The following is a 21,459-nucleotide window of genomic DNA, read 5'->3' on the forward strand; positions in this document are numbered from 1 at the left end:
GTTGTCAACTAAATTTTAGGAGAAGTACCAGCACGATCTCTGTGCGAGCCCCGCCATATGCCGGATTGGGGGTGATTTTAGAACGAGCGCGCGGCACCGGGGGAACGGCACTTCCAGGCTGCATATTATGTCTGTCAACTTGGGGGTGAGGGGTCAGGGGTCAACCTCGGGGTTATGCAATCCGATTACATCATCCAAGAAGTCCTTGCGAGGCTAATTTATTCAAGATGGCCGCCGCCGCTGTCGTCTGCTGGATGTCTTCTTTGTTTGGTCGTCTTTGATGGGAAATTCTCAGTTTAAACGCTAAGATGTCGAAGTTTGCTCGGTTACAAGTGCATAAAGGGTTTTTCTTCACCTATTCTGAGACAGAACATCCTACCTTGGACGGGAATGTTTGGAAGAGATGCTTCAAAACATGAGGATGCTGATCGCAACATGGACGCGTTCCCAATTAAAAAGTAAATCTTTGGAGACGACTTGGGACTTGCTGTAAAGCCGCGAAATTGACCTTGGTCACCTTCACGGTAGTGGTTGAGGGCCAAAATGTGCCAAATAGCTGACGTTAAGTGACAGCTGGAACTCTACCTTATCTGGAATTTACTGACTGGCACAGAAGGTTTAATTTATGCCGTTAAGTTTTAAGTTTTTGACATGTCATGGGGATTTTTAGATGTAATCTTGCCACAGGCATAGCTGTACGTTGTTATGAACACCTATTTCACTTAATTACTATGGTGCTGATAATTCAATGGTGCTTCACCAAATTGCTTGATTTATTGCTTTTTGCGTACATGTTTACATTGATAGCTTTTATCGTGAGCTTATTGTACATTTTCAAAGTTGTGAGCTTGTGTTGTCATAGATGAAGCTTGTGTTTGATTTCTTTTGAAGTCATAGAAAGAAGTATACAATACTACAATAGTAGCAACAGATAAAACATTCTTTTGAACAGTCTGTTCAGCACCAAGGATAATGTCCAATCATTAACTCACCTGTAGCAGTACCTGCCTGATTTTTTTCCTCACATGGGCAAGGTTAATGTTGTCAGCAGTCTTCAGACAGTTTGTAGTCAATACAGGTACACACTTTTAATGTAGAATATACAAGTATAATACAATAGTTTAATGAAAAAATTATGTTTTATTGTTTTATTGCTGCTATTTACCCTTATCACAGACAGAATTGTAGATGAGTGCAATATTTCTTGAAAATACACATTGTTAGCTTTCCAATGATATATACCTTTATGTTGTTCTTGTAAAGCAAAGTAGCTAAAAATAAGCAATACCAAACTAGTACCCCTTGTTTGAAAGGTGTCTTGGAACCCCAGCAGTGGGGGCGTGTTTTGGTATAGAACTACAGCAGGACAAGGGTTAAATTAAGACAGAGAATTGGACTGTCACTATCAACTTTAGAGTAAATAATGCCAAAATGCTTTGTTAACATGCTACATTAAAGGATTGATTTACATGTATAGTATTAAATGATCTATGTGTTGTATAGGAATGTGTCTCTCTTATATCGGTCAGTTAGGATAGGCTAGGCTATATGATAATAACGTCAATGACCCGCCTATCCCTCGGTTTATACCTTGTCATAAGGCCTGGTGATTTGCAATAACCACCGAATGAATCCACCAAGTGAGCTTCGCTGTTTTTTCGGTGGTAACAGCAAATGGCCCCTACGTCATACCTGGGCCGCGAAAACGTTTGATACGGGTATTCCGGAACGTGTGATAATTTTCCATATCACACGGGGTTCTAAGTTGTATCAAACGGGCTTCCACTAGTAGAATATTTAGAATGCAATTCGAGCGCACCGGTTGTGCCGCCGTCAAAAATTCGAATACCGGATTCGGAGGTTGGAATCAATGTTGATAGAGATTTTTGTTCGAGGACACAGAACTCCCTCAACCTCTGGCGTGTTCCGCATTTAAAATATGTGTTTTCTAGGGTGGGTATGACATAAACAACACGTGGGTATGACATAAACAACACGGTGTATTCCGGTCTTAGCCCCCGGAAGACGATCCGACCCGCGGTCGGGCTGGAACCTCGGGCGATACGGAATGGCCCGTGTTGTATTCTATATATCTAATTCTATATATATACACCGAGGGATAGGCAGGTCATTGACCCTTGATTATGCCACGCTACACGGAGCAAAAGGGTACTAATGTTGTTCACGGAGCTGACTGGAAGGACGGGTTCTTTACCCTCCCATATTAACCCAGATCAGTGCCCAGTGTCAACAACTGCTAGCAGGACGAGTTGGAATAGAGGTAGGTTCTGAATTGTTATATTCTTTCTTCAATCGAAAACGGGCAGAATGGCAAGTTCTCCGTATATAGGTTTGATTAATTTATTTGTCCACTAATGCATGTGTATATATATATGTTTGTATTTGCTTAACTGTCCTTCGATGGCGGCGTTAATATAAGTTGTATTAACTTGAGTGCGTCGCCATCTTGTCTGTACTTATTTATATATGTTGCTTAGATAGGTTTGATGCGGAAGATTTGTTGTCTATGCTTGACCCCATAGGCTAGCTGGACAAATTTGCCATTTGTAACCATGTACTGTAATGGCTCCTCAAGGCCTCTTATGAAATATTCCCCCTATTTTGGACAATTCTTATCATTTGTTTCCCATTAATCCTGTTCTTGTGTACAACATGACCATTTAAACTTCACATTCTGCTTCAAATGTTTCAAAGCTATGTTGTTACCTTCGTCAAGAAGGTTATTCGTTGATGCTTGTCTGTGTGTCTGTTAGTGAACACGATACGTCGAGAACGCCTGGATGGTTTGTTGTCGTAGTTGGTATGTCGGTGTGTATGTGCGAAATCTCAAGATGATTAGATTTTGGGCGAAGTGCTTTGCATAATTAACGAGAAAAGTGTAAAAATGTGTTATATTGTATGCTAGAGCATTGTGTCCTGGCTGGGACGTGTTGCCTGTGTTGTTTCGAGGGGTCAAGGATAAGTGGTAGGGGTCATGTGGGAGGCAGGAAACCCTAGTTGCTGTGACAAATTGGCTTGTCAGTCAGTAGGCAGTGGTATGAAAAAGGTAGCAGCAGAAAGTGGTGTGGAATTTGGTGGAAGCAGACCAAAATTGGATATAAACTGCCTTACATCAGGAAGAACCATCAGTGCTCATGTGTCACAGCATGGGGATATCCGGATAAGACGGTGTTCAGGGTACGTGAGTTAACCATGTTATATCAGGGAAGGAAGAGGTATGAGAAAATACTAGAACTCAAGATGGGCTTGATGGATGGTCATGATTTTTGGTATGTAGATAGCTTACGTGGTGCTTTGTATGATTGGATGATAATTATGCAAATCAGATTCTTATTTGCATAATCAATGAGACAATTTTAAAAACCCGCTGTATTCTATGATATGACTATTCAAATATTTGACATTTGTAACCGAGGAAGATAGGAATGTTGATAGATAGAAAATATGCAAATGTAGGCCTAATTTGCATAATTAATGAGAAACTACTATAGTGTCGATTCCACATTACCGAGAGGGTGTTTGTTGCCTTTTGTTCTAACATTTACAAAACCTTTGTAACAATCTATGTGAGATAAGTAACTGTTAAGAACAATTTCCAACATTTATTTGATGTTCTAAATATTTTCTGCTGTGTTCTAACAGGTTAAACAAATTTCCAACATTGAACACATTATTTGTATTAGGTTCTAAACTGTTGCAACATAGACGGATCATTTGTTTGAACATGTTCCAACATTCTACAAACATGGTATAACTGGGTCAGTGGGCTGGGAACAGGCCAATTCACACATCCCTTCAAAGTATAGGGGATTAGGCCTTGGTGCCATGCATAGACACCTCAAAACAAAAAAGCTGCCCATGTCCAGACGTGAAATCTAAAAATATGCAGAGGCAGACAATAGAGTGTGATTAGCACCTACTTTTATGGGGGCAATAACCCAAATCTACCATTTTGAGAATGATGCAAAATGTTGGAACATGCTCCAACAGTGAAACAATTACACAGATGTTTGAAAATTGTTCAAAATAAAGAGATATTTGTGCAAATATTTTCATAATATTTCTAAAATATATAGATGAGTTCAAACATGTTCAAACTTTCATTTCTTATTGTTTGAACAGTCTGGAATTATTTTGACTGAAATAGCTTTTCTCTAAAATTGTTCAAACTTATTAGCAATATCATCTGAAAACCCTCTCGGTGACATGGAATTGACTCTAATTCCATACTAGTAAATGACGGATGGCAATTTTATACTTGTGGCATTTGGAAGTTGTGTGATTGTGAACACCATTGAATCAATTATGCTAATATGGACCTCATTTGCATAATTGATAAATGTTAACATAACATTCTTTGCTAAGCTCATACCTTGGACAACTTATGTTATTTGTGTGAAGACGATCAACTGGTATGATTTATGATTGATGAGAAACACTCCTAATACATCAGTCATATTTAGGTTAAAATCATTCGGCGAAGGTATGAGGTCGTAGAACTCTTGTTGTCTCTTCAGTAGCGGGGAATTTCGAATAGTGTCCCCAATAGTAGGCCAAGGACATATTTCTACGCTTTTTAAGGATCAAAGGATCTTGAAAGAAGCTACTGAAACAACGTCATGTTTTAGTTACTTTTTATAAAAGTTGCTCTTGGCCAATCAATTCCCACGTTTTGAAGCGAGAGGTGGTTATCGTGGTGGTATATTTCATATGAAAATTGGAAAATCGAGTTTCCATTTATCCAAAATGGCCACATTCTTTAGTCCAATAGTAGGTACGGCTTTTATGGTGGCCTTCAGGTCAGCTTGGTTTGGGCGGTTTCTCATTAATGGGTAGTCAGAGAGGTTAATTTAAACCCTATCCAGACTGGGCTTTTTTGGGATGTCTGGGACGGGGGGGAGGGGGGGGGGAGGTTCATTCGGCCCCCCCTCATTACTTCTGAACGGAATGATGTATCATTCCCAAATTTGTAGGGAGTGATGTTAATGTAAAGTTTTATAATTTCTAGAATTTTGGTGACGTTATAACGTAATGTGACGTAATTATGACGTCATTGATGTGATTTTATTGGCTAAATAGGGAATTCGTTTAAATGACGTCACGTGTTGTTAACGACCCCTTGGGATCCGCCATCTTGGATCGGCCATTTTGAAATTTTCAAAAATACTTTTTTCCACTTATGACCCCCAAAAACACTAGAAATAGATCATAAATGTAAATCTAAATGTTTTTGGTAAAGAAAATGCCACGTAGTGACGATTTTAAAGGCGAAAAAGCCTGTTGATACCTTAAATAGTGTAATGGTCCGCCGTATTGGATTTTGACCGATTACGTCATCAAATTAGCATAAATTATGAATATTAAATCATGAAAGTTACATCTAATTACATCTGATGCCATACATGTAAGAAAAATAGTGTGGTTGAGCAAGAAAACTTAAGAAATATCATTGTTTTAAAGAAATCTGTGATTTTCGCATAAAATGGCTTTCAGAAACCCGTTGCCATGGCAACACAAAAAATGATAAACTTATACTTTTATCATAATATTGTTGCCAACCAAATTTTAGGAAAAGTCGCCAAGTTTGGTAGTCCTAGCATATGTCGTTCGGCAGTTATATGATGTCAAAGTTGGCGCGGCCACTTATAGCCCCCCCCCCCCAAGTCTGGATAGGGTTAAGTCGTATGAGAGCCATAGCGTCTGTAGCTTTCTTTGTGGGATTTTTCCTGGACTTTGGGCAATGTAGGGGTGTCTATGGTAAGAAAGAGTTTATAGTTGTGGAATTGGTTTGAAAAATGAAATATCATGATATATTTCATATGAAAATGGGAAAATCGAGGTTCCATTCATCAACAAAGGTCACAGCCTTGGGTCACATTAGTAGCTCCGGCTATTATGGTGGCGTTTAGGTCAGCTTGGTTTGGTCGGTTTCTCAGGAATGGGTAGTCGGAGCGGTAAGAGCGGTAGGTTAATTAACCCTCATCCGACCGACACTTTTCTGCGACGAATCTGGCCGTATGGGGTCCAAACGGACCCCATTTTGCTTTGACCCCTAAATATATTTTTGGTGGATCTTATTGTAGTTATTGTGCATATCCTGTTACAATAATCTATGGAGAATATTTTGACAAGTTTTGGTGTTGATGACTAAAGCTCATTATGATAATTTATGCAGAAAATGAGGAGAACCCGCATTTTCCTTTAACCCTATCTACATGTAGACTGGGGGGGCTAAAAGTGCCCGCGCCAACTTTGACATCGTATAACTGCCAAATGACGTATGCTAAGACTACCATACTTGGTGACTTGTCCTAGAATTTAGTTGGCAACAATTCCATGATAATAGTTTAAGCTTATCATTTTTCCTGTTGCCATGGCAACGGTTTTCTGAGAGGCATTTTCTACAAAAAGTCATTAATTTTTTTTAAACAATGATATTTCTCAGGTTTTCTTGCTCAACCACACTAGTTTTCCAACATGCATAACATCATATGTATTTAGATGTAACTTTCATGATTTATTATTCATAATCTATACTAATTTGATTACGTAATCGCTAAAAATCCAAGATGGCGGACAAGATGTTTATATTAGGTATAAACAGGCTTTTTGCCTTCAAATCCGTCACTACCTGGTATTTTCTTATCCAGAAACATTCAGATTAACGTTTCCAGTCTCTTTCTTTTGTGATTTGGGGTCATAAATGGAAAAAATGTAATCTAAAAATTTCAAAATGGCCGATCCAAGATGGCGGATGACAGGGATCACTAACGACACATGACGTCATGACGTCAATGTAATCGCCATTGACGTTGTATGCCTTGGCATACCTTAAAATCAATAATACACTCTATTTTGTTTAATACCTTTCAATATTATGGGACTTCCCTTTTTTAGCCTATAAAATCACATCGATGACGTGATAATTACGTAATATTACGTCATAACGTCACAAAATTTACAGAAATTATAAAACTTTACGTGAACATCACTCCCTGCAAATTTGGTGAGGCTACATTATACCGTTTGGAAGTTATGAGGAATTTCTTTCTAATTACGTAATAAACAATGCGAAATTATCTGGGGTCCGTTTGGACCCCAGCGGACAACACGCACACTTTAGAGTATAACTTCCGCAAAAATCGACCAATCCAGGTAAAAATTTCTCAGGAGTTGTAAGACATGTACATGAACAAACTCATGGAAGGAATTTTTTCTCCAACGAAAAATGTTGATATGGCACACATTAAAACACGCCTGGGGTCCAAACGGACTCCATACGGTCGGATGAGGGTTATTAAGTCGTAAGGTAAAAGCTATGGTAAGAAATGTAGAGTAATCAATTGTAAGAAATATAGGGTAATCTATGTGTTAAATGTAGGGTATTTGGAGCGGTAGGTTAAGTCGTATGAAACATTTCGTCAGTAACTTTCTTTGTTTACTGGGATTTTTTTCTGGAATCTGCGCAATTTAGGGTAATCTATGGTAAGAAATGTAGGGTAATCTATGGTAAGAAAGAGTCTATTCTTGTTGAGCTAGTTCTGAATATATTTTTTCTTTTTTCAATGGAGGATGGACAAAATGAAATGTTCTCCGTATATAGGTCTTTGTCCCCATACTTTCTAGCAACGTATACTATACGATGTTTCAGTGAAAATGCACATTTGAAGCTCGCCAACACGTCGACCGTGCTGACTTTCTTATTTGTGACGGGGGCTTTAGGAAATGCACTTTATACGGCTTTCCTCACTTCGCTCAGGTGTAAATGAGTATCAAGCTTCGGTTAGGGACGTCCCTCGGATAGGACGTTAAATGGAGGTCCCGTGTTTGAGGAGAGCCACACCTCCAGCACGTTAAAGAACCCAACGCACTTATAGATATAAAAGGATAGGGGTCCTTCCTGGTTTGAGTGGTTCAAAACTTACAGTCCTATGGCCGCACATAGGGCAATTGTCGTATTGAGGTCACCTGAGTTAGCGCCGAATGGCAGTCGCACGAGACCCCTACGATCTACCCCCGCAAATTGTAAGCTCCTCGCAATTCCGTCCCTGGCTGCGAAAAGAGAGCGGTCCACCCAATAATAACAATAATAATAATAGTAATAATGATAATAATAATAATGAGAGTGAATCCCATAATCTCACTAAAATCTAGATATAACCAAAATATTTCTACAGTAACAGTATTTTTTTTAATTTTGATTTTGCTATCCGTGGTATAAGTGCTTTCTGCTGTAGTACACTTGCAGTTTGAACTTTGTATAGATTCAATGTATGAATTGAAAGCCAAGGGGCTATATGCAAAAAAAATACTGTGTTTGGACTAACATTGTATTACACATTACATGTAATACGCTTCACATGTATAAGCACATTTGCTCAACCCAGAACATTTATGGCAAGAAATATTTTTGCAGCTTAAGTAAAAACAATTTCTTACAATATTCTTCTGGAAGATCATGAAAGGCTCGTTATGGGAAAAAATGACTTTTGGTTTTGAAGTAAATATAATCTTTTACTTGTCTTTGCAGAGACGAAAAACTAAGATCTAAGATGCTAGATGTAAGGCAGCACGTCGTCTGCGGTTTTGCCATCCTGGTGGCCGTGGGGATTCTCAGTTTCCTTTCGTCATCACTTGATCTGAACGAGGAAAGGTATGGTGCAAGTGGATTATATAACTAGGTTCTTATATTCACAGCCAAGATCTATATACAATCAACATCCTACGTTTCGATGACCATCTGTCACCTTTCTCAGGGCAATTTTGACTGGTACTATCAGGCCACATTGCAGCTAGGTGTCGCTATGATGCGGTCACAAACATGTGTCGTCACGGTGGCGTAGTGGTAGGGTGTTTGGCACCAGAACTCAGAGATACCGGGTTCGAATCCGGGGTTCCCTGATTTGTCCCGTCGACGTTGTGCCCTTGGGAAAGGCACTTTACACGACTTTCCCCACTTTACTCAGGTCAAAATGAGTACCTAGCTTCGGTTAGGGACGTCCCTCGGATAGGAAGTTAAATGGTGGTCCCGTGTTTGAGGACAGCCACACCTCGAGCACGTTAAAAAACCCAACACACTTATCGAAAAGAGTAGGGGGTCCTTCCCGATGTGTGTGGATCATATAAATCTGTCCGGATATGCAGCTTGTACTCTGTAGTACAAACCTGGTGTGTTACGCCTTGATGCGGTTTACTGGGTATGCAATACAAACAAACAAAACGCAAAGTATTGTCATATCTGCGGTTCCATTTGGTTGCATACATGTGTATGATGATACCATAACTGCCCTGAGGAAGGTGACAGGCGGTCATCGTATGTGTACGTAGATTGTGGTTGTGAATAGGGAACCAGATGAAATTGTGGTGTAACAATAACCTCTTTGACATTTGATGGTTCTATGAATCTGGAACAGTCGTGAGATGAGGTGTTGTTAAGCCGGCGTCACAATTATTGCGAGCGTCGGCCGAATTTGTAAATCGCCCGAATTTCAAAATCGCCCGAGCGCCGACCTTATTTTCCAATGAAAATCGGGTGACTTTCGTGGAACACAAAAAAATCGCCTATGAGATGGTACCATCTCTTGGACATGGACGAAGTCAGAATAGACTAATCTGGTAAAAGGACAATATTTGGATCAACTTTGATTTAATCGCCCGAAGCCTGCGTAATCGACAGGACGTCGGCCGTACTTCGGCCAAAAATGCACATTTGATGCTCGCCAACACGTCGGCCGAGCTGAATTTCTTATTTGTGACGGGGGCTTTATGACAAGGGATATGATTGGAGGATATCAAACCTATATCCCCACCTCTGCCTTAAATATGATTCTTGGACCATTACAGGGTGTATTATATGCCACCTATCAAAGGATCACAGTTACGTGTTTGTAAGCCCGAAACCAACGTTGCTTTCATCAAAACCCACAAGACGGGAAGCAGCACCATGATGCAAGTGTTCCAGCGCTTCGGCTATCTTCGGAATCTCTCGTTCGTGCTGCCGAAGTCGGGAAACATCAACGGATTGTATCCGTACGGCATTCGGAACACCACAAAATACCTTCCGCCGGAAGGGAAGAAGTTCGACATCTTGACGCATCACGCCGTCTACGATAGAGCAAGGATAACGCAACTGCTGTCTGAGAACGCCACGTTTGTAACCATCATCAGGGAGCCGATGGGGCGTCTGAAATCTGCCTTTAACTTTTACAAGCTGGCAAAGAAGTTCCGTATTTCCGAGCCAAACGCCCTGCTGAAGTTCCTGGAAAACCCAGGAATATACGAAAACAAGACTACTAAACACTACGCGAATTTAATAAAAAACAACATGGCGTTAGAGTTGAGTTTCCCCCTGGAAAAGCTATCATCCAAGAATGGAGTAAGGAACGACACCATCATCCGGGACTTTGTCGACAAGATCTCGCGAGAGTTTGACCTCGTGATGGTGATGGAGTATTTCGATGAATCCTTGGTGCTGCTGAGGCGGATGTTGTGTTGGGACATGCGAGACATTCTCAACTTTAAATACAATAGTTATAGGTACGACCTAGGAAACACTTCGTTCTCGGAGCAGCTGATACAAAACTATCGTTAGCACAACGCCATCGACTACGCTCTCTACGAACACTTCAACCGGACATTGTGGAGGAAGATCAACATGGCGGGTAGCGACTTCCGGGAAGAGCTGGCCCACTTCCGGTGGCTGCAAACAACGATGAAGACTCAGTGTAATCGGCAGTCTGACGACTTCGCTCCGATCTTCATCGGTGAAACTGCCTGGAATGCCGGGTTCCACATCGATGCGACGTTTTGTACTTGGATGAAGATGTGGCATGTGTGTTATTTTACCTTACTCCGAGACAGGAATCTCCGAATTCAGCAGTACAAGCGAAAAATCCCAGTAAGCCCAAAATTTTCAGAGAAATGTGGATTCTTCTGTCAACCATACTGCGTTCTTTGCACGGAAATCAAGAAATTATGTACTGGCCACGAGTACGTCACTCATTTATACCGGGAGGGTCTTCTACTGCCGGACCAGTCGAGCTCTGTTAAAGTAATAGGTCATAATCAGGCCATACATGGTGGAATAGCGGAAGCGATTTCTTGAGGTCGCAGAACACAGTATTAATGGGTGACCCCGTCCCCAATAGTAGTTTGGATATAAAGTAGTGCGTCACATTGCTTGGAAAGGCCGTAGTTTCTCTTATGTGCACGTTAGCGAGGGAGGATTACGTCAGTTTTGAGACCAGTACTGTACGAGTTGGATTACGATGTTTGCTCGGTCGGCTTGTACTTGCACATGAATATTGTTACCGCCCCACTACGAGCCTGCAAATTTAAGCTCATTTTCACATATTTTGTAGATTGAACCTCGAAGTCAAACATATTAAAATCTGGCACCCAAATTGTGCACCTTTCTAGCGTCGAAGCTTTTCACTTTGGGATCCTTAACCATGTAAATCCCTATGGGCGAAATACTGTGGTCTGCGACCTTGACTTAAAGCAATGGACAAGAACCTTTAACACCATGTATTTTAGGAACGTATGTGCAACGCATGCACGGAAACTTTCGTACGTTATCCTTCAGCTGCTCTGTCGCAGAAAGCATTTGGAGATGTATATGTCATTGTTGCATTGTTGAGATATACTGCACAGGTATTGCAAACTTGTTGTTTCAGCCTAGTTAAATCGTCCTGCCTAGTGCCGAATCGTCCTGGTGCCGAATCATCCTGGCTTCGCGGCTGCCGGGTTATTTTGGGGCCCGGCCGGGACCCCGAATCAATTTCACGCAACAAATAATTACGGTAACAAATAGAGTACACCCCCGACGGGACCAAAGCATAAGGCGGACGTTTGTGAACTTGCACCAAAGTACAAAATGTAATTAATAGTTGCCCTTGGCGTGAGTTGCATTTGACAGGTTGTTTATGACATTTTCTAGCTATACTCATTAGAATGTCCAGCTTTTATAGTTATTATCATATTTATGGGGTAATAAATTAACATGGGGGCAATTTGTATGGGACATTTTTACCCTTATACTAGCGTGGGGAAATGTTTAAAAATGTGGACATTTTCTTGCATTGAGAAACTTTTGAATGCATGGAGGACAATTTTTCGTTGGCGACAATTTTTAATTGGTGACAATTTGTTTTAGGGGTAAATTTTCATCGGGGGCAATTTTTCATGGGTCTTCAGAGAAACGTATTTAAGTAATTGGTATGAGTTAGTCTCTTTTCCATATGTGTTGTATACGTCTTCAATGGATATGAAGGTGCCATCATCATTAGTCCATGTTCTATAGTATACAGGTGTTTTACCAGTTACAAAAAATCTGTTGTTTCATATAATTTGAGTCGTCCCCGAGGCATCTGTGTGAACAGTTTCGGTCACATCTTGGTGGCGGACTCTCACAACTAGCGCGTGGTGTTATTCACAGACCAGGGTGCGCATCTCCGCCACATCGCCGTCCGTGCTGAATACCCAACAGCGGTTGCAGTGGGGCCGGGGGGACAGTTGGTTTTGATCAACAGTTACACAATCACTGTCTTCCCCCGCTACTGATAATGAAACACGATTTTGTCATTGGTGTGATGGAAATGGTTACGCTGTAGCACGTATAGTAGGTCTTGTATTGTGCACTTTTGTAACTGCAGTAGTAACTAGTAACTTGTCACTTTGGATTATTGTCTGTATTGGATGGAAACTGTCAACAAAGAAAGTAAACAAGTGTACCGTAGGGAGATGCAAGAGCTTTCGTGGCGTCGTGTAACGCAAGTGCAGAGCGCGCGGCAGTCAAACAATGGGACCCGGGATCTTGCACCCCGACGGTGTGCCCTTGGGAAAGGCACTTAACACGATTTCCTCTCTTCACTCAAGTGTAAATGAGTACCCAGCTCATCTAGGGTTAGGGACGTCCCTCGGATAGGACGTTAAATGAGGGTCCCGTGTTTGGGGAGAGCCACACCCCGCGCACGTTAAAGAACCCACCACACCTTTCGAAAAAGAGTAGGGGGATAACCCGGTGTGCGATGGTCCATAACTTACAGTCCGGTCTAGGATGACATCTTGAAAAGGTGATAGTTCACCTGCTATGTCAATCCTTCCACAAAAAGTGGTAAATCGAAATGAAAAAATCTATAGAATTGTGTGTGACTTAGCGAGTCGATTGTCCCCTTCCGTTTGGCAAAATACATGAACTTGATCTACAGCGATTATCTTATTGGAACCCATACCTATGCAACAACAAAAAAACGGTCTGAATCGGGGATCACTACTCAGTAAATGACCTATAATGGTTCAATTCTTTGTTGTTTCTTTTGATGACATTCTACAAATTTCAAAGTTGGTTGATTTTGTATCAATATTAATAATTGCATTGAGTTGGGTTTCTCTTTAAATGATTGCATTGAAGTTAGGCAAATAATACATTTGATTTACAATTGATTTGTGTAAAATTATACATGTAAGGACATCAAAATGAAATTGTATTAAGTGTTCAAGACCATGACATGTCCAATTTAGAGTAGCAAATACCTTTTTGGACTCTTAAAAGAGTTTTATTTGTAATTTTCAGGTTGTGTAAGTTTGGTTCATGTTCAGTTCAGAAGTGATATGTTCGGTCAGGCAATGATCTGTTCGGTCAGACCAAGGAGGAAAATCGAAACATTCCAGAATGATAATACATATCTAACAATACACATCCACAGATGGCTGACTGTGGGCAACAAGCATACAGACTTGTCATGTTGCCTTTGATATTGCGGCAATTGGTACAGTTTGATCATTAGATTTTCTTCTCTTGAATTGCCAAAAGACTAATTTAGTCCATGATAGTGTCTGGCTATTGTAATTTGGGCACAACTTAATAAATTGTATTATGAACACTTGCCGACCATTGATGCAAAAATGCACTTGAAACATTGTATCTAAACTTAGCAAAACTACAGTATTTTTCAGCAAACACTATTGATTGATGATGGGATACTGCTTGTGTATCAGAGAATGCAAAATGCACCAAAAAGTAAGGAAAATGATGTTTGATTACAATTAGGAGAAAAACAATATCAAATATAATTTTCCTAACTATCTGCTTTTCAGTGCATTTTTTTCTGGCCCAAATAATGCCAAAATGCTTTGTTAACATGCTACATTAAAGGATTGATTTACATGCATAGCATTTAATGAGCTATGTGTTTTGTAGGAATTTGTCTCTCTTATATGGGTCAGTTAGGATAGGCTATATGATAATAACGTCAATGACCCGCCTATCCCTCGGTGTATACCTTGTCATAAGGCCTGGTCAATTGCAATAACCACCTTATGAAATCACCAAGTGAGCTTCGCTGTTTTTTTCGGTGGTTACAGTAAACTACCCTTACGCCATACCTGGGCCGCGAAAATGTTCGATACGGGTGTTCCGGACCGTGTGATAAATTTCCGTATCACACGGGGTTCTAAGTTTTATCACAAGGGCTTCCACTAGTAGAATATTTAGAATGCAATTCGAGCGCGTCGGTTGCGCCGCCGTCGAAAATTCGAATACCGGATTCGGAGGTTGGAATCAATGTTGTGCAGTTTCTTGTTCGAGAACACAAAACTCCCTCAACTTCTGGCGCATTCCACATTCAAAATATGTGTTTTCTCGGGTGGGTATGGCATAAACAACACGGTGTAAACCGGTCTTAGCCGCCGGAGGGCGATTCGACCCGCGGTCGGGCTGGAACCTCGCGTGATACGGAATACCCCGTGTCGTACTTCTATTTATATACACCGAGGGATAGGCAGGTCATTGACCGTTATTACTTATGCCACGCTGCACAGAGCTAAAGCCCTATTTTGTTCTCGGAGCTGACTGGAAGGACGGGTTCTTTAGACTTCCCTAATAACCCAGATCAAAGACCAGAGCGTCACTTGTGTCAACCGTCACCCAGTGTCAACAACTGCTAGCGGAACGAGTTGGAATAGAGGTAGGTTTTGAATGTTTTTGTTCTTTCTTTAATCGAGGATGGACAGAATGGAAAGTTCTCCGTAGATAGGTATGATGCGTAAGGTTTTTTTTGTCTATGCTTAACTCCATAGGCTAGCTGGACAAATTTGCCATTTGTAACCATGTACTATAATGGCTCCACAAGTCCTCTTATGAAATATTCCCTCTATTTTGGACAATCTTTACCATTTGTTTCCCATTCATCGTGTACATGTGTACCACTTGACCATTTCAACTTCAGATTCTGCTTCAAATGTTTCAAAGCTATGTTGTCTCTTCAGTAGCGGGGAATATCTTAAGTCGAATAGTGTCCCTCATAGTAGGCCAAGGACACATTTGTACGCTTGTTAAAGAACAAAGGATCTTGAAAGAAGCTACGGAAACAATGTCTTGTTTTAGTTACTTTCTATAAAAGTTGCTCTTGGCCAATCAATTCCCTCGTTTCGAAGCAAAAGGTGGTTATCGTGGTGGTATATTTGATGTGAAAATGGGAAAATCGAAGTTCCATTTATCCACAAATGTCACAGCCTTGGGTCACAATAGTAGCTCTCGTAATTATGGTGGCATTCAGGTGGTTTGGTCGGTTGCTCAATAATGAGTAGTCGGAGAGGTCAATTCAGTCGTATGAGAGCCATGGCGTCTGTAGCTTTCTTTGAGGGATTTTTTTCCCGAATCTGGGCAATGTAGGGTAATCTATGGTAAGAAATGTAGGGTAATTTATTGTAAGAAATGCAGGGTAATCTATTGTAAGAAATGCAGGGTAATCTATTTGTAGAATGTAGGGTATTTGGAGCGGTAGGTTAAGTCGTTTGGGAGCAGCAATAGCGTCTGTACCTTTCTTCGTGGGCTTTTATTTTCAATCGGCGCAATGTAGGGCAATCTACGGTAAGAAAGTCAGTTAGAGTCTATACTTGTTGAATAAGTTCTGGATATTTTTGTTCTTTCTGCAATGGAGGATGGAAAGAATGGAAAGTTCTCCGTAGATAGGTTTTTGTCCCCATACTTTCTAGCAACGTATACTATACGTTGTTGCAATGTGAAGAATTCGATTTCAAAATACAGTCAGGTTTGGGATCGCATTCTTCACACTGCAACAGCTACGCCTAGCTGCAGTACAAATTAGCACCAGTCAATGTTGCCCGAAACCACCGATATGCCCCGATGTTGTGCCCTTACGAAATGCACTTTATACGACTTTCCTCACTTCGCTCAGGTGTAAATGAGTATCAAGCTTTGGTTAGGGACGCCCCTTGGATAGGACATTTAATGGAGGTCCCGTGTTTGAGGAGAGCCACACCTCCAGCACGTTAAAGACCCAACGCACTTATAAATAAAAAAGGATAGGGGTCCTTCCCGGTTTGAGTGGTTCAAAACGTACAGTCCTATGGCCGCACAGAGGACAATTGTCGTATTGAGGTCACCTGAGTTAGCGCCGAATGGCAGTCGCTCAAGACCCTTACGATCTAGCCCCGCAAATTGTAAGCTCCTCGCAATTCCGCCCCTGGCTGCGAAGAGAGAGTATTCGGTCCACCCAATGATAACAATAATAATAATGATACTAATGATAATGAGAGTTAATCCTATAATCTCACAAAAAATCTAGATATAACCAGGGTATTTCTACATTAATTGTTAGCCAAGTAATTTTTGAAAGATATTGATTAAGCTATCTGTGGTATAAGAGTGCTTTTTACGGTAGTACACTTGTAGTTTGAACTTTGTATAGATTCAATGTATTAATTTAAAGCAAATGGGCTATATGCAAAAAAAACAATACTGTGTTAAAACTTACATTGTATTACACATTGTATGTATTACGCTTCATACGTATAAGCCCACTATGTAGGATTTTGGCACAAAAATTGAAAACATTCTTGTGAACAAATATTAATGTTAATGGCAGGTACTGACATGTACAACCCCTTTTCAGCATATTTTCTTCTTTATTTCGTCTATTTTTTGTATTTGTGAACTGTACAAAAACTAAACAAAAACTCCCGGACACCACCTCAACAGTAGATAAACAATAACATCCCAGTGCACTGGAGGACCCCCATGGTGGTCTAATCACTTAGGCACACTTTAGACTGCCAGATGCCATGAAGCTCTTCTTCTTTGGAAACACTCATATCTTTTTCCAAGAGGGTAGAATACAACTATTAATTTATTCTAGAGAGTCTACTTTGAAGGGTATCAATAAAGTGTGGTTATTTTCCCTTCGAAACTGCAAGAACTCTGCATGGTAATAATGACTTTTTACAGAAACTGGTGAACTGTAAACAGGCACCCCACTGGGCGGTCAGCCTGATAAGAAGTACAGAAACCATGTGTGGCCATGTGCTAGTTTCACACTGTGTGTTATTTTGGATGGAGGATAACAGTTTTTTAAAGTTGTTTGTATGGTGCAGTAATGTTGTAACCTCCCTTCCTGAATATCTGTAAGCAATTCTATAGAGTTGATAAAGCTTGCTATGCAAAGAAACAGTTGGAAAATCTACTTTCTGTATTGGCCTAAAACTACATAGTGGGTCTTTAACCCAGCAAAATGTATGGCAAGAAATATTTTTGAAGCTTAAGTAAAAACTATTTCTTACAACATTCTTCTGGAATATCTTGAAAGGCACATGTGAAAATGGCGCTTGTTATGTAAAGAAAGGGACTAGTGGTTTTGGAGTAAATATAATCTTTTACTTGTCTTCGCAGAGACGAACTAAGAACTAAGATGTCGGATGTAAGGCAGCAAGTCGTCTGCGGTTTTGCCATCCTGGTGGCCGTGGGGATTCTCAGTTTCCTTTCGTCATCACTTGATTTGAACGAGGAAAGGTAAGGTGTAACTGGATTAAATAATTACTTTTCTTTATTCACAACCGAGATCTACATACAATCAACATCCTGCCAGGGGGGCAATATTGACTGGTACTAGTTCACACTGCAGCTAGGTGTCACAATGCGGTCACAAACGCAAAGTATTGTCATATCTGCGGTTACATTTGGTTGTATACATGTATATGATAATACCTTAACTGTCCTGTGGAGGGTGACAGGCGGTCATCAAATCGTCGGCTGTTGATCGTATGTATACGTAGATTGTGGTTGTGAATAAGGAACCAGATGAAATTGTGGTGTAACAATAACCTATTTGACATTTGATGGTTCTATGAATCTTGAACAGTCGTGAGATGAGCTATTGTTAAGCCGGCAATTCATGCGAGCGTCAGCCGAATTTGTAGATCGCCCGACGCTCGCCGAATTTCAAAATCGCCCGAGGGCCGACCTTATTTTCCAATGAAAATCTCGGGTGACGTCCGTGGAACACAAAAAAATCGCCTATGAGATGGTACCATCTCTTGGACATGGACGAAGTCAGAATAGACTAACCTGGTAAAAGGACAATATTTGGATCAACTTTGATTTAATCGCCCGAAGCCCGCGTAATCGAGAGGACGTCGGGCGTACTTCAGCCAAAAATGCACATTTGATGCTCGCCAACACGTCGGCAGAGCTGAATTTCTTATTTGTGACGGGGGCTTTATGACAAGGGATATGATTGGAGGATATCAAACCTATATCCCCACCTCTGCCTTAAATATGATTCTTGTACCATTACAGGGTGTATCAAATACCACATATCAAAGGATCACAGTTACGTGTTTGTAAGCCCGAAACCAACGTTGCTTTCATCAAAACCCACAAGACGGGAAGTAGCACCATGATGCAAGTGTTCCAGCGCTTCGGCTATCTTCGGAATCTCTCGTTCGTGCTGCCGAAATCGGGAAATATCAACGGGTTGTATCCGTACGGTATTTGGAACACCACAAAATACCTTCCGCTGGAAGGGAAGAAGTTCGACATCTTGACGCATCACGCCGTCTACGATAGAGCAAGGATAACGCAACTGCTGTCTGAGAACGCCACGTTTGTAACCATCATCAGGGAGCCGATGGGGCGTCTGAAATCTGCCTTTAACTTTTACAAGCTGGCAAAGAAGTTCCGTATTTCCGAGCCAAACGCCCTGCTAAAGTTCCTGGAAAACCTAGGTAAATACGAAAACAATATTACAAAAAACTCCGATTCGTTAGTAAAAAACAACATTGCATTAGAGCTGGGTTTCCCCCTGAAGAAGCTATCATCTAAAGATGGAGTAAAGAACGACACCATCATCCGGGACTTTGTCAACAAGATCTCGCGAGAGTTTGACCTCGTGATGGTAATGGAGTATTTCGATGAATCCTTGGTGCTGCTGAGGCGGATGTTGTGTTGGGACATGCGAGACATTCTCAACTTTAAATACAATAGTTATAAGTACGACCTAGGAAACACTTCCTTCTCGGAGCAGCTGATACAAAACTATCGTCAGCACAACGCCATCGACTACGCTCTCTACGAACACTTCAACCGGACATTGTGGAGGAAGATCAACATGGCGGGTAGCGACTTCCGGGAAGAGCTGGCCCACTTCCGGTGGCTGCAAACAACGATGAAAACTCAGTGTAATCGGCAGTCTGACGACTTCGCTCCGATCTACATCGGTGAAACTGCCTGGAATGCCGGGTTCCACATCGATGCGACGTTTTGTACTTGGATGAAGACGTGGAATATGTGTTATTTTACCTTACTCCGAGACAGGAATCTCCGAATTCAGCAGTACAAGCGAAAAATCCCAGTAAGCCCAAAATTTTCAGAGAAATGTGGGTTCTACTGTCAACCATACTGCTTTCTTTGCAAGGAAATCAAGAAATTATGTACTGGCCACGAGTATGTCACTCATCTATACCGGGAGGGTCTTCTACTGCCGGACCAGTCGAGCTCTGTTAAAGTAATAGGTCATAATCAGGCCATACATGGTGGAATAGCGGAAGCGATTTCTTGAGGTCGCAGAACACAGTATCAATGGGCTACCCCCGTCCCTAATAGTAGTCCGGGTATGAAGTAGTGCGTCACATTGCTTGAAAAGGCCGTAATTTCTCTTCTGTGCACGTTAGCGAGGCTGAAACTGTGGTGAATGGTAGAGGAATCCGTCAGTTTTGAGACTTTTACTGTACGAGTTTGTTCGGTAGACTTGGATTCGCGCCTGAATATTGTTACCGCCCCACTACGAACTAGGCAAATTTAAGAGAGGGTGTTTTGACATTTTTCTGTGTATGCATATAAAAATGTCTAGCTTTTATATTTATTATCATATTTATGGGGTAATAAATTCACATGGGGGGCAATTTTTATGGGCCATTTTTACCTTTACACTAGCGTAGGGAAATATTTGAAAATGGGGACACGTTCTTACATTGAGAAACTTTTGAATTCATGGAGGACAATTTTTCATGGAGGACAATTTATGGTTGACGTCAATTTTAAATTGGGGACAATTTTCATGGGGACAATCTTTTTTAAGGGGCAAATTTTCATCGGGGGCAATTTTTCAATGGTCTCCAGAGAAATGTATTCAAGTAACTGGTATGAGTTGGTCTCTATACCATATGTGTTGTATAAGTCTTCAATGGATAAGAAGGTGCCACCATCATGTAATAAATCATTAATGTACAGTATGCCAGCATCAGTCCATGTTCAATAGTATACAGGTGTTTTACCAGTGACAATTAATGTTCCATATAATTTGAGAGCAAAATTTTTTCTGTGTGATAATAGTCCATGTTGTATAGGTTCTTTCCATGCTGACACTTTCATTTCATTTTATTCATACAGGGCAAATACAACTCAGGCTGTGAAGCGTGTTTTTCAGGTATCCCTGATATTACATATAAAAGGCACAACTACGACATAGTACACAGTAACAATAATTATCAATAAAAGCCATGTCACGTAAAATACAGATTTCAATTTCCGCCGGGATTGCCATTCTTAAAGTTCTGGTAAGTAATAGCAGTTCTTTGTTTGAGTTGTAATGTGTTCCATAACTGAGGCCCATAGTGTTGCATACTACTACGGTATTATGCTACTCTAGCTGAGGGACAGTGGAGCAAGGGGTCGTAATCCCGAATCAGTCTGGCCCCTGTGCGTGTTCGGGCTCTTAGCATAGGCGGTGACTTCCAACGAAAGAGTTCTGTCATGTACACTGGCGCTTTTCCCCGTACTGCCTTGAAAACTGTAGCAAGAGAGATTGTCTCTACCCGCTTGGTCAATGGCTCCAGTCCTGCCTCAGTTTACACAATGTCTCAATGAAGTAAGGGAAGGTTTGTCATATCTAATAACCTGGTAGAGTAATTACATTGGAATAGTAAGAATCCTCCCAATTTTGAGAACAAGCATTCCTTTTCCCTTAAAGGGTAAGCAATTAGTGTTTTACCCATGTTGCTTTTTAAGCCTTATTCATGGTACTAAAAGTGCATCATCTGGAGGCCTCCTTGTGATTTTTGTCGTATCATTGTTTTCATATTAACTCTGGGTTTTTTTCGCCAAACATATTGAAATGTATAGTCGTTTACCTGTTTCAGAAA

At 40.9% G+C, this 21,459-nt stretch overlaps 1 protein-coding gene across 3 annotated transcripts; it reads left to right on the plus strand.

Moving 5' to 3' along the window:
• Window positions 1–2,167: 2,167 nt before the first annotated feature.
• Window positions 2,168–20,115, plus strand: LOC136438030 (galactosylceramide sulfotransferase-like). Of its 3 annotated transcripts, XM_066432653.1 has the most exons (5): window positions 2,168–2,281; window positions 8,552–8,674; window positions 14,842–14,987; window positions 17,711–17,830; window positions 18,617–20,115. In XM_066432653.1, exons 4-5 carry the CDS (start codon window positions 17,730–17,732, stop codon window positions 19,875–19,877), a joined length of 1,362 nt encoding a protein of 453 aa, XP_066288750.1. In that variant the 5' UTR covers window positions 2,168–2,281; window positions 8,552–8,674; window positions 14,842–14,987; window positions 17,711–17,729; the 3' UTR covers window positions 19,878–20,115. The 3 variants fall into 3 exon arrangements, with proteins under 3 accessions (XP_066288750.1, XP_066288752.1, XP_066288751.1); XM_066432654.1 differs by lacking the exons at window positions 2,168–2,281; window positions 8,552–8,674 and adding an exon at window positions 12,838–13,790; XM_066432655.1 differs by lacking the exons at window positions 14,842–14,987; window positions 17,711–17,830; window positions 18,617–20,115 and adding an exon at window positions 9,865–12,368.
• Window positions 20,116–21,459: the final 1,344 nt, after the last annotated feature.

The sequence above is a fragment of the Branchiostoma lanceolatum genome, chromosome 7 (genome assembly GCF_035083965.1).
Source record: "Branchiostoma lanceolatum isolate klBraLanc5 chromosome 7, klBraLanc5.hap2, whole genome shotgun sequence".
NCBI classification, from domain to species: domain Eukaryota; kingdom Metazoa; phylum Chordata; class Leptocardii; order Amphioxiformes; family Branchiostomatidae; genus Branchiostoma; species Branchiostoma lanceolatum.